This window comes from Arachis stenosperma, chromosome 1 (genome assembly GCF_014773155.1).
Source record: "Arachis stenosperma cultivar V10309 chromosome 1, arast.V10309.gnm1.PFL2, whole genome shotgun sequence".
NCBI classification, from domain to species: domain Eukaryota; kingdom Viridiplantae; phylum Streptophyta; class Magnoliopsida; order Fabales; family Fabaceae; genus Arachis; species Arachis stenosperma.
In genome coordinates this window covers 131,967,903-131,981,623 of record NC_080377.1, presented here as the reverse complement: position 1 = coordinate 131,981,623, position 13,721 = coordinate 131,967,903, and the positions used below count along the sequence as shown (strand labels likewise).

General features: G+C 32.6%; 1 protein-coding gene and 1 long non-coding RNA gene across 3 annotated transcripts; one reads left to right on the top strand and one right to left on the bottom strand.

Annotated features, from left to right (window-relative positions):
- Window positions 1–8,601: 8,601 nt before the first annotated feature.
- Window positions 8,602–9,534, top strand: LOC130935086 (uncharacterized). Its single transcript, XM_057864654.1, has one exon. The coding sequence runs from the start codon at window positions 8,602–8,604 to the stop codon at window positions 9,532–9,534; it is 933 nt and encodes a 310-aa protein (XP_057720637.1).
- A 789-nt stretch (window positions 9,535–10,323) lies between these two features.
- On the bottom strand, window positions 10,324–13,363 carry LOC130979847 (uncharacterized). 2 transcript variants are annotated; one of them, XR_009086772.1, is made up of 2 exons: window positions 12,814–13,363; window positions 10,324–12,730 (listed from the first exon to the last, which is right to left on the bottom strand). It is a non-coding gene; the product is annotated as an uncharacterized LOC130979847 (long non-coding RNA). The 2 variants fall into 2 exon arrangements; XR_009086797.1 differs by having other exon boundaries at window positions 10,324–12,727.
- Window positions 13,364–13,721: the final 358 nt, after the last annotated feature.

Below are 13,721 nucleotides of genomic sequence, written 5' to 3'. Positions count from 1 at the left end.
GTTTAAAAAAGTCATTAGTTACCTAACATAACTCAAATGCCAAACATTATTAATCCTAATTTGCCAACATTATTAATCCTAATTTGCCACTAAGCCATTCACGGCAACGGTAAAAGTAGCAGCAAAAGTTTAGTGGTGTGAGCAACACTTCTTCTTTAACTGATAACTGCTCTTTATTTTACTCATCAATTACATGCTCACTGTCTTTAATGGCCGATACGTCACTGAAGAAGAACCTCTCCCTTTCCTTCACCTTCTACTTCCCTCACCATTCAATTTTTCAATTTAGAAATTTAAGGTTTTTTTTAATAATATAAAATTTAGGCCCTGTTTTTGTTTTGTTTTTTTATTAATTCATTCCAAAACGCCATTGTTTAGCCTATTTTTTAAAAATCGGAAAAATCTCTGATCGTGCAGATCTGCGGACAACGTCATTGTACCAGTAACTTCAAGAGAAAGAAAAAGAGCAATGAAGACCATCTTTGGTTTGAGAGAAGCAGAGGAAAATAAAAGAGGAAAGGAAAAATCTGCAAGCAATGTCATTGTATCAGTAGCTTCAGTGAAAGGTAAAAGAGTAATAAAGAGCATCTTTGATTTGAGAGAAGCGGAGGAAAAATTGAAGGACTTTTTAAGCTTTCCAATCCTTCCAAAGTGCAACACACTAACTTCGTTCATCAAGTTATTTTACCTCACCTTTCTAACTCACTCACTCTCATTCCACGGTCACTGCCTCGTTTCCAGCTCCTCTCGTCTGTGTGCTGCCCCGGTGTGCTTCACCAAGCTCATCTTCATCTTCGTCGATCCGGCCTCTGCTTGTCTCCAACCCGGTCGCATCGGCTCCATCTGCAGTGTGCTTTGCAGCCGTACTCGCTTTTTATATTAGTTTTGGTTTTGCAGTTGTAGAGGTAATTTTTTTTTCAATCACTTTATTTTTGTGTTTCTTTTATTTAGTTAAATTGTATTTAAAGAAATATTGATTATATTTATACAAATGATTGATTGATGCTAATGTAAAACTAATACTATGCTGTGGTTAGTTTTTAATTTTAATTTATTAATATAATATTATTATTTTTAAAAAAATATGAATAAAAAATTAAAATATAAAGACAAAATTAAAATTAATATAAAAAAAATAATGATATTTCGGTCTTTGATGCACTACCAATAAAGGCTAAAAAATTTTGATATGGAAATAAGATAAATGATATACTTTAACATGGTAATTGTTTGTGTTTTTTAAAAGTTGAAAAACATTCAGAGTACACAAATCAGAGGGTCCGATTTGTGTTAAAAAAATTAAAAAAACTCAAAGTACACAACTCGGACCATGCGAGTTCTTTGGTCATAAAATTTTACTTCCCAAATCGCATGGTCCGATTTGCAGCTGATGGAATTTGAAATCTGAAACGTGGAATTTGGACCCTCCGTTTTTCTTGTTCTGGATAATTCACAACTCGCAGGGTCCGAGTTCTGCTTCCTCTAATCCCACAACGAGGTGAAGCACCCCTCCTCCCCATACGCAAGTGTAACACGTTCTTTACTTTCATATTCAAATTAATCAGTGACAAATGAATATCGAAAGAAAAGTAAAAATGATTAAAGTTGACATGCACAGTAATAATTTTTCTGTGCAGCAAATTTGTTTTAAAAATCCTTTAAAATTATCCTCCATTTTTTTTAACTGGTTTGGAATACTACCTGGACACTGTTAATTAGAAAGAATGTCGAATATTTATCTATAAATGTTATGAATCAACTTTTACCAATTTTGTGTTTCATAAAGAAGATTGAGACTAACTTAAAAGATATTTAAAAAATTGTACAAATACTTTAACTTATGAATAATTCTCTATATACATGCATTTTTTTATACAAGTTTTTACAAGTCATTTATATCAACGTGTTTCGAATCGCACGTTTTTACTGCACGTTCTTCTTCTTCTTTTTGCTGCACGTTTTTCTTCTTCTTTTCTTTCGTTTCTTGCCCTCTCTTTCTCCTTCTTCATTTATGGTGCTTCTCTCTCTGTTTTTTTTCTTTCTTATTTTCGATTTCCATTGGTTTTTGACATCAAGATCTGAAATCGTTTTTGAAGAAGAAGACGAGGAGGAGAAAGAGAAAGAGTTCTGAATTATGCATAAAGTGTACTTCAACGAATTTTGGGTGTATTTCTTAAATCCTTTGGATGTATTTCTGTAATCCTTTGGGTGTATTTCTGAAATTCCATTATCTTCAAATTTGGGAAGAAACTCGTTTTCATGGAGGAAGAAGAAGAGTCGTTCATAATGCATGGTGAGTAGCGCGCTTTAGAAACAGGAAGTGGTTAAATAACGTGCGTTTATTTACTCTTAAATGTGGGAATATAATACGTGTATTTTGTTGGGTTTGTGCCAACTTATAAGACTTGTAAACAAAAAAAAACTTGTATGTATAGCAAGCATCCTTAACTTATTTACAAGAGAGAAAAGAAATTATATATGAAGGATTACAAAATAAAAACAATACTGTGATACATCAAGAAAAAGGATACCTCACCTGTTGAAACAGAAGGAACAAGTGAAAAACAAACTAGTAAAGAATGAAAATTGTTCTATTGGTACTCTTATTTCAAGCATGATCTGAGTTTAAATCTGTCTTTGGAGCTTAAATTATTCAAGATATTTATGGGAGACAATAAGTAAGTTGATCAATTGATTTTAATTATTTTATTATTTTATATAAATTATTATTTTTATTGTTACATATATTGTTTTGTAGAAAAGAATTACATTAGGAGTCCATTCTCCAACGTTCATGTTTTATGGAATACAGGGACAAAATATTTTAATTTTTGATGACCCATAAATATTTGTATAAAAATAACACCATAACAACAGAAGAGAGAAATAAAGTGTCAGATTGGCTTTTTTATTATCTCAAGAAAGAGGACCTATATCTCAAAAAAAAAAAAGACTTATATTGGGAGAACTAATCGTCATAGTAGTCACCCAATTCTCCAAATATAAATTTTCTTTCTTGAGATGTAAGTCTTTTTTTCTTGAGATAATAAAAAAAATCAACTTAACACTTAATTTTTTTTGTCTGTTATTATGGTATTATTTTTATACATATGTTTATGGACCATCAAAAAATAAAAAATTTTATCTCTGCATCCTATAAAATATAGATGTTGAAAAATTGACTTCCAATGCAATTCTTTTTTAGAAAAATAATATATATAACAATAAAAATAATAATTCACATAAAAATAATAAAATAATTAAAATCAATTGATCAACTCACCTATTGTCTTTCATAAATCTCTTGAATACTTTAAGTTGCAAAAGCAGATTTAAATTCGGATCTTCAGTTGGAATAAGCGCACCAATAGCACGGTTTTCATTGCTCAATAGTTTGTTTTCTTGTTTGTTCTTCTTTGAAAAGCAAATAACTCTGTACCGGTCAGGTATCCTTTTCCTTGATGTATCACAAAAGTATTTTTATTTTTTTAATTCTCCATGTGTTTTCTTTTCTCTCTTGTAAACAAGCTAAAATATTTGTAAAATCTTTTAAATATTTTTTAAGTTGGTCCCAACCTTCTTGATTAAACTCAAAATTAGTAAAAGTTGATTCATAATATTTATAAATAAATATTTTACATTCTTTCTCATTTATAGTGTTCGGGTAACATTCCAAACTGGTTACAAAAGAATGAAATGAAAATTTTAAAGAATTTTTAAAATAAATTTGTTGCACGGAAAAACTATTGCTGTACATATTAATTTCAATCATTTTTACTTTTCTTTCGGTATTTATTTGCACCGCATCAAAGACCAAAATATCATTATTTTCTTTTATATTAATTTTAATTTTGTTCTTATATTTTGGTTCTTGATCCATATTTTTCTTAAAATAATAATATTATATTAATAAATTAAAATTAAAAACTAATCACATCATAATATTATATTAGCATCAATCAATAATTTATATGAATATAATCAATATTACTTCAAATACAATTTAATTAAATAGAAAGAACACACTGTAAAATAGAACTAATGTAAAAGGCGAGTATAACCACAAACACACTGTAAACGGAACCGAGACAACGGAGTCGGAGACAAACAGAGGCTGGATCGATCAGTTAGTATGCTACACTTTGGAGGGATTGGGAAGCTTAAAAGTGAGTATTTCAAATTTCCGAGATAATTAGTATAATGTGAACTTAACTATATTTAAAAAAGTATTTATTTATCCATCTAACTTTTTACATTTTTTTTTCTTAATAACAGGATCAAAACATGAGAACTTTCGGTGTGGATGACACCGTTCATGTGTACAAAGATACAACAAATTTTGTAGAAGAAATTTATTAGATATATTCGAGTTTCTTATGCATCCTATATCAATGTTTGGTTTTTCATAAGATTTATGTGTTTGATAATTAATTTATAGTGTTTACGGGACAAAATTTTAGATGGATATGTATTTAAGACGTGATTGATTTATTTTTGAGACTTCTAATTGTTTGAAGTAAGTTTTTGAGTAGACTAAGTTTAGTAAATAATAATTTGTAGTTATGTCAAATATTATGTGCCTTAATTTTATAATAGAATTTTATGATCAATTTTTTAATATTCTCTTGTTTTTCTCTCAATGCTAACAACTCCAAGAATCTGAATAGAGTGTCTTTTTAGACTAACATACTGCTTGCTAACAGAGAATAATAGTGGTTATTTTCTTGTGTCATTGGACTGTCGTAGTATTGAATATTGATGATTTCTAATCTTTGAGCTATGAACAAGTCATTTGATACTGTTATACTGCTGCTGCAAATTAAATTGTGTTGCATTTACTCTTTCAAAAAGTAGTATTTCAATGTAGATTCTATGTGCATATATGCCCCATCCCATAACATTTGTTGTATCATGTATACAGGTCTTTTGAACACAAAATACGTTACCGTTCTCAGTATGGAACTTTTTTACTTAAATGCGCATGTAAAATTCTTTAATTCCCAGAATGCGTATATGTGAAAATGTTTTTCAAAATGCGCAGGGCCATATAGCGGACCATTTTTAGGATGGCGGGCACGAAATAAATTTTCACACCATTCGTAGCATGTGGCCACGAAATGGGAGGACCATTTCACTTAGTACAAGCACGAAATGGGAAACCCATTTTAACCATGACAGAAACGAAACGGATAGACCAAATCAGGGACAACAGATACGAATTGGGGGCACGATAGTGGTGATGCATCTCATCAATGTTAATATGAATAAATAAAAATACACAACAAAAACACACAATGTAAGCAGCCTACCTGTTTCTACAACTCAATAAGCTGCCTGTCTTTTTTTTAATATGTTCTTGAAGATCATGTATTTGTTTCATATGCTGAACATTTAGTGTTCTAATGTTATTTTTTTAATTTTTTATTATTAAATTTTTATTGTATTTTTTTATTTATATGACAACCATTATTGATATAAATTCTATTTTTATTAATTTTTATTTTATTTTTTTATATAAATTATTTTTTTCTATCTTTTATTGTACTATATTTATGTTGTGTATAAAATTTTTTATTTTTTATTTGATTTTATTCATATAAATTTTATTTACTTTTTATTATAATTTTTTTGTTCATATGATATATATTATTAGTTGTAATTATTATATATTATATTTGTATGATTTTTTGTTTTTGTTTTTATTTTTATTGTACTTTTTACTGTACTTTATTTTTATTTTTATTTTTATTATATACTAATTATATGTAATAAAAGAGTCATAAATAATAAAAATTTATAGTCCAAAATATACTAAATTAAAGAGTATTCATGGAACTAAAATAAATTGAAAATTTATAAGCTAATAAAAAAATAGATGTCGATCAAAATCAAAAGAATGATACTTTTAAATTTTGAGGGAAAATAGAATCTATGTTAAACTATTACCAATGTAAAACATGATTATAATTTGCATTGTAAAAAAGTCTTTGAATAATACATAAAAATTGAAAACATAATTACAGTAAAGTATTCTACTGCTTTGCCCATTTCGTGTGTGCCTGCATTGAGTTCGTTCATTTCTTGTGCTTCATACACGAATTCTACCATTTTGTGTGTGTGTCATAGACGAGGTTGTCCATTTTGTGTCTGCTGCAGAAGATGTGGCAATGCACTATTTCGTGTTCACTATTCTTAACTTGTTGCCTAAAATCATTTCATGGCTGATCCAAGCAAAATGACCGTGCGTATTTGAGAAGGAAAATCAAACCGTGTGTATATTGAGAACTAAAAAATTTTTCATACGGTAAAAAAGCTTCAGTATGGTGTCATGTTTCTTAATGTAGACAGTTGTAATTAGGTGCGATTTTTTCAGGTATCTTCTTTTCCAATCCTTGTTGACGGTGTCAAACAAAGTGGATAAGGAAATACAATTTTCAAGTGTTATAATTATTAAAACTTCTATTTATCAATAAAAAGATTTGAGATGATAATGATTTAGGCCTTATTTTATTTTACATATGAATATTGCTATATATGTAATAAATGATACGATAAAAGTATACTAATAAATTTATATATAATATATGGTGAATATTACGGTATAGATGTAACTTGATACAAAGATACAAAAATTTTCTCTGTTACATTGCTAATTGAACACATGGGAGTTGTTGTACTGGAGAGAGGTGATTGTGTCAGATCAGGGCTTGTTGATGCACATTTAAATTCTTGGTGGGTTAGCTGAGGCTGAGCCAAATCACCCTCGTGTAATGGAAATATAGAGATGTTGGACTCGGTCAACAATAAAAGTCTCATTTGCTTTGATTGGGAGTTAAACTCTAAAGTAATTTATGAGATTCACAAAATATATTGATTTGGTTCCTAACTTTTTAATTGCACTACTTATATTCTTGAGATTGAATAAAATGCACCTAAGTGGTTCCTTACCTATTTTCCAGTAAAATTGCTTGTCGCCAGGAGTGACTTGACAAATGATTGTCATGTTGGACAACCTGAAACATCGAACTAATTTTGGCGCTAAACCCATATTAAAACGACGTCGTTTTAACTATGAGGGAGTTAAGATGTTCAAACCCCATAGCAAAGAGATCACTTTGTCTTCTTTATCTTCTTCAAACGTAAAAGACGTTGCTGAAAATGTTGGCATCCGTGAATCCTTGTGAGGGTTATTGTGGTGAAGTGACTTGGAGTTCATCGGAACCCTGGTTATCATTGGCTTGAAATCGCTGAAGGAATGAGTAAGGTTTCTTCGTGAAACTCCCTGACACAGAGGTAGGTATACAATAGATAAATTTTTTTCCCTTTTTTACAGTATTAAGGTATGCATGATTGTGGATTTTACTTCGGAATTTTGTGTAGGTTGATGAAAAATCATTGAAACTAGATTATTAGCTAGGGTTTTTGTGTTTGTTGTAAGTAGGGATTTTTATATGTTTTCACACAGGAGATAAGGGTATTTGCATAATGGCAATGTCAATGATGTAGTTATTTCAAACAATTTTGGTTTGTGTTGTATTGTGATTTGCTGACTCTATTGTTAATAATGTGAAACTACATTAGATAAAATTGTGTATTTTTTTGTGCAGATGAAAAAATTGATGGATATCATGTTCCATCATGGTGGAACATTTAAGAAAAATGTTGCTGAAATATTGGTTTACTCACCTGACAATAGAAGTTGCTTAGGAGATTTAGATGAGGATACACTCGATGTTTTCTTCGTTAGAAACTATTTCAAGGAGTTCGAATATGACAAGGTACTTGAGTGTTGGTGGCTGGTTCCGGAGAGGAGCTGGGAGGTTGAACTGAGAGCTCTACCCAGTGATGATGAATTAAGAGAGATGTGCTTTTAGGCATAGATGAATGATAGAGTAGTTGATGTTTATTTTGAACATGGAGTTTTCACACTAGAATTGTTGGAGGGGAAGAGAGCTTTAGTGTGTCTGGATTATGAAGAAGGAGAGGTTTTTGAAGGTGGTGACTTAAAGACTAGCAAGAACCTCCCTGTGGATACCTCAAATCAAACCCCAGAGGACAAATCAACTACTAGCCCAATTCTTCCTACTCCATACCCTATCCTAAACAAATCCACTGCTAACCCCCCAACCTCAAATCCTACCAATGATGACCCAAACTCTATGACAAATCCTAAGAATCCCAAACCCAATTATGGACCAATTCTGAAACCGAATAAGAAGCCCTATCCAACTTCCATTGTCAACCATGAGCAAAAGCCAACAACAAAGCCCAACCCAAAGCTGAAGCTCAACAAAACTCAACCAAAGCCTAAGTTTACTTTTGAAACCGAACCCAAATCCAAATTTAACCCACCTAAAAAGATTGTAATATCTCAGGCAAAAGGATGTTGGAGTGCTAAGAAAGGCAAGCAAGTTCTTCATATGGATTTAACTACAAATGAATCAAGTAGCGGTGATGAAAGTTCAGTACTAGCAGGCCAGCTCTAGCAATAAAGATGAATAAGTTAAAAAAATTTCTAAACCAAATAGGAAAGAGGTCAAGAAGGTTCAAAGCACAACAACCATGGCTAAAAGAAAGTAGAAGATAGGAAAGGAGACTATTATGCAAGATGATGATGCAATTGTTGAAGATATTTCATATGTAGAGGTGGACCTAGGTTTTATAAGGAATCCAGGGAAAGGAATTGTGTCTGAAGCTCTTGACCTAAGTACAGAATCTGATGGGGCTAACTCTTGGCACTCACAGGAAATGAAAACTCCTCCTAATTATGAGGATGAATTGAAATCTAATGGGAAGTCAGATGAATTTTCCATTCTCAAAGAGGGTCAAAGATTTGGTGAGCTGAAACTTCACGTGGGAATGAAATTCAATACCAAACAAGAGTTTAAAGATGTCATGCAAGAGTTTACTATACAAGAGGAAAGATGGATTAAGTTCATAAAACAAGACAATGTTAAGTGTCGGGCAGTGTGCCAAGTGGATGAGTGTTGTTGGATTGTGTATGCCTCAAGGGATCATGAGGATTGTTGCTGGCAAATCAAGACATTTTATGATGATCATATATGTCCAAGAAAAAATTCAAACAGGGCTACAAACAGAGCATGGCTGGCTAGTAAGTTAGTTAAAAAGGTTAGGAAGTACCCTAATTTCAAGCAATGTGAGACTGTAGTGTACTTTAAGTCAAAGTGTGATCTGATTCTACATAGGAATTCAATTGCTCGAGCCTTGACAGATGCAAGGAATGTTGTTTACCGGGATGAGAAGGCACAATATGCCATGTTAAGGGATTGTGCTGAAACTCTTCTGAAAAATAATCTGGAATCTACAGTAAAGATTGGGGTGACTCCACTACTTGATGGACAGGTTATGTTTGAGAAGATGTATGTTTGCTTAAGTGGTTGCAAGAACATGTTTAAAGCAGGGTGTCGACCATTAATTGGATTGGATGGTGCATTTCTGGAGACACAAATTGGTGGGCAAATATTATCAGCGATGGCACAAGATGCAAATCATCACATTTATGTGATTGCTTGAGCTATAGTTAACATTGAAAACAAGGAGAACTGAAAATAATTTCTGGAGCTGCTCCACAATGATTTAGGAGACTACAAGACTAACGGGTGGTGTTTTATTTCTGATATGCAGAAGGTAGCTATTTGTCTACTCTAACTAATTGATGTGTTTTATTTCTAATATGCAGAAGGTAGCTATTGTCTACTCTAACTAATTGATATCTGCATAAAATTTCTAGACTGAAATTGGTATGAATGGAAAGAAATGGTGGAACTATGTTTCTGCTTTAAATTTCTGGGATGAGACTGGCCTGATGTTGTTAAAATAGGATGCAGATGGATTATTTCAAAATATCTACTAAATTGTATGTTTAATTTATGAAATTAACAAAAGTGTTAAACTAGTTTGGTTTATTTTATATAAGTTAGGGACTATTTCTCCATCATTAAAGTAATGTGATATACATGTGTCTGTGATATGCAAGGTTTTATTTTTGCTGTCGAAGATGTCATGTTATAGTTCCATCATTATTTCTGTGTATGGCACCTATGGAAAAAGTTTTAACAAACAGTGGAAGGGTCTTGAGCTGAGGAAATGTAGCACCCTCACTATCAGAATATCATGCTTCCGGCTGCGCCATTCTGATAGATTGGATATTACAATGACTCTAAACATATTTAATATTAAAATAGGAGCCTGCTTAAACTTAAAACCGCATAACCTTTCAAAAACGCTTTTTCGTTGAAAACATATACATATATATACATACAGACCAGATACAATACTTTAATATATATATATATATATATATAACCATAACTTACAAACATATATATCACATATTCCTATCTCTCTTACAAAATTAATAAAGAAAAAGGCGAGAGAAAAAAATAACTAAGATAATACAAAAATATCGAATAAACAGAAAATGAATAAGCTCTTCTGAAGCTTCGTCGCCCATATCTTGAAAAAGAAAAAACCTGTAGGGGAGTGAGAACATCGTTCACTATAGGATTACAGAATTGCTATAATAAGATACGTAAAATAAAACTATTTTTAAAGTACAGTTATTCATTGTTCGTCTTATGTATCTTCTCAAATATCTAGGTTCACATTTAAAAATCCAAAAATCCTTTTTAAAAGAGAACTTTGTTAATTCCTCAAAATTCAAAACCTTTTTTCTTTCTGGTAAAACCTCAAGTTTTCCTAGACAATATGAATGACCAACCTGTCCCAAGCATATGTTCAATTAAGTCTATGCCGTAAGATTTTGATTTTTCATATTTTACTAGACCATGAATATAAAAGAAGTTACCTATGCAGTATAAATGATCATCCTATTCCAAGCATAGGTTCATTAAGTCTATGATAAACCAGTCAGATACTTTATAAAGAATTAGACCTCAAACATACCAATCACGGCCTCATTCCCATCCAAAACCAACACAGCCCCCAGCCCAAACAACTCAATCATCAACCAATTCATCACAAACTAATCAATCAAACACAATCACAATTAATGTAGTTTAAGCACAATCAAGAACAATTACAATGAATATAACAGTTAGCAGTTAACATAAGTATTCACATAAGCAAATCAATTACAATATGCACACCCAAAAAATGTCACATAGATGAAAATGATGAATGTCTGTCCTACTGGCTGTGATATCACATGTCAGTTCAACTGCCAACCCGACACATCCCTATGGAGATGTCGTCTTTCAGTCACGAATAAATGGGAATTCCCTGGGATAATGTGCCCAGCACATGGTCCAGGATATAGTGCCTGCACACTCTTGTGATTCTGAAAGGATGTGAGTGGGATATTCTGCCTCCGACTTCACATCATACAAGTGGGATTAACCACCGTCCTTACGCCGGCGCCGCAACCTCGACAAGCGGGATTAACCACCGTCCTTGCCAGGTGCAAATGACTTATCAACAATCTCAGTAATATACACAATCAATTAGGCTCATACCATAATCAAAATCATTCTTGACCCATTTACATCCAATAACAAACGTATTGAGTTCACATCTTGCAAAGAACCACTTTTCTCAAGTAAATTTTTCTTTTTCAAAACAAAGCCACTTTCCGCAACCTCTTTTCAAAACTTCCAAACAACTTCAAAACCATGCCAAATTCAAAATCTCTTATGAAATACTCAAAATCATTCATTTTCAAACCATTCGATCAATCACTTTAAAATCAAAAGTTATTAATTAAAATCCACAACAAGGTCTCAAGACTTTAGGAAAAAATAATCGACCTTATTTTCTTAAATTTAGTAAAGATTCTTAGAAATCATTGTGCTCTTAATTTGAATTTTTTAAAGGAAGTTTCTAAACCAAATCAAAACCAAAACATATGATTTAGAAGTTTCGAAACAATTTAAATCCCAAGATCCAATCCAAATTTTTTTCTTGAAACCAATTCTTTCAACTTTTTCCAAAATATCACAAAATGGCATCATTCAATCAAAATATAAGCCATGTTTATATAAAATTGATATTAGAATATAATACTTTTCTTAAGTAATTTAAAATCGTAAAGAAATTCTTTTCTGAATAAATCAAACTCGAGACATATGTTTTTCTCAAATAAATTAAATTCGAAACATAACCATTTTCTTAATAAATCGTATAATACGATTTCTCAAATTCAAAACTTTTCTAAATAACATTTCAAAAAAGTTTCAGATTTTATAGAAAATTTGGCAACACCTCCCTTAAAACTTGGACTTTGCCACCCTTTTTGGTCCCAACCAAACCAATCCTCAACCCTTTCTAATGGGTTCAAAACCAAATCAGATTCCAATAAAACGAAATTTAGACTTTCAAGTATTAAAATCATTTCAAAACCAAACCAATAAAAAATCTCCAATTTAAAATAAATTAGTTTTTATATAAAGCCCCTACCTCAACAAGTCAAAATCATAAACCAAATACGTCAATGGAACTCTTTTCTCTCGGCCCGAAACCTCAGTCCATGATCACTTTCGCAGCAATCACAGCAACTTAAAAGTGACATGCAAGATACAAAGGGGGAACCTACGTTACCAGAACCAGTTTATAACCAAACATAACAGAAAACTCTTATAACTAGCGATAAGGGTTTCGAAATAGAGATACCTATTATAATAAGGAAGAACAGCTGAACTGAACGGAAGTAGCTCCGGTGGTGGCTCCGGCAGCGGCAACTCGCGATAAACTCCTAGCACAAACAGCCTCAGCAACAACTCTCACGGTAAAGGTGAACTTAACGGATAAGAAAGCTGAAGTAGTGTTAGAGCTTACCAAACGACACAGGCTTCAGTGGCGGTTTCTGGCGGCAACAGCAGCAGGGTGGAGATCCAGCGGCAAAGGCTCGACCATAAGCTTCGGCAGCGGCGGATCTGGTGGCGGCAGCTTCACAACGGCGACACACTCCACGGCGGCAGCTCCCTTGTAGCGCGTCTCTCTCCCTCTCGCAAACGGCGACGGCATCTGGCAGCGAGGAGGATAAACGGCGACGGTGACTTCTCCTCCTCGTGTGGCTCTCTCTCTCTCTCCCTCGATTCTGGTCTTCCTCGCGTCGATGACAGGTCGGGATGGACGGACCGGCGGTGACGGGTCAAACGCGCGCCTCCTTTTCCCACGGCTAAACTTCCTCGCGCGCGTTCTTTTTCTCTCTTCCCTCTGCTCTTCGCGCTCTCTCCATCCTCTGTGCAACACGGCGGCGCAGCGGCAGTGACGCCCGCCGGCGCCGTCCTTCCTCTTCCCGTCTTCCTTTCATTTCCCGCGGCTCCCCTCTCCTCTCTTCCCTTTCTTCTTTCTTTCTTTTACTTTTTCTGATGTGTGTGCGTATGTTTTATTGGAAAAGGGGGGGGGGGGGGGGGGGCTGCGGCTGCTGTTCGTGTTTTGGGGGGATTAGGGTTTAATTTGGTAAAAGTTAAGGTTAAATTTTGTGTATTGTAATTGGGGATTTTATATTTAATTAGAATAAGATAATTTTAATAAAATTAGGGTATAGAGTAATAAATTAGAATTTAATTAAATTCTTGAAATTATTTCAAAAATATTATTTGTTGTATCAAAATATTAATTAATTTGAAATCAAATATTTTAATTAAAATTATAAAATGATAAGATTAATTTTCTTTATTCCTAAAATTTAAAGTATTAAATTATAAAAATATCAATTATTTAAATCATATTATATAAAA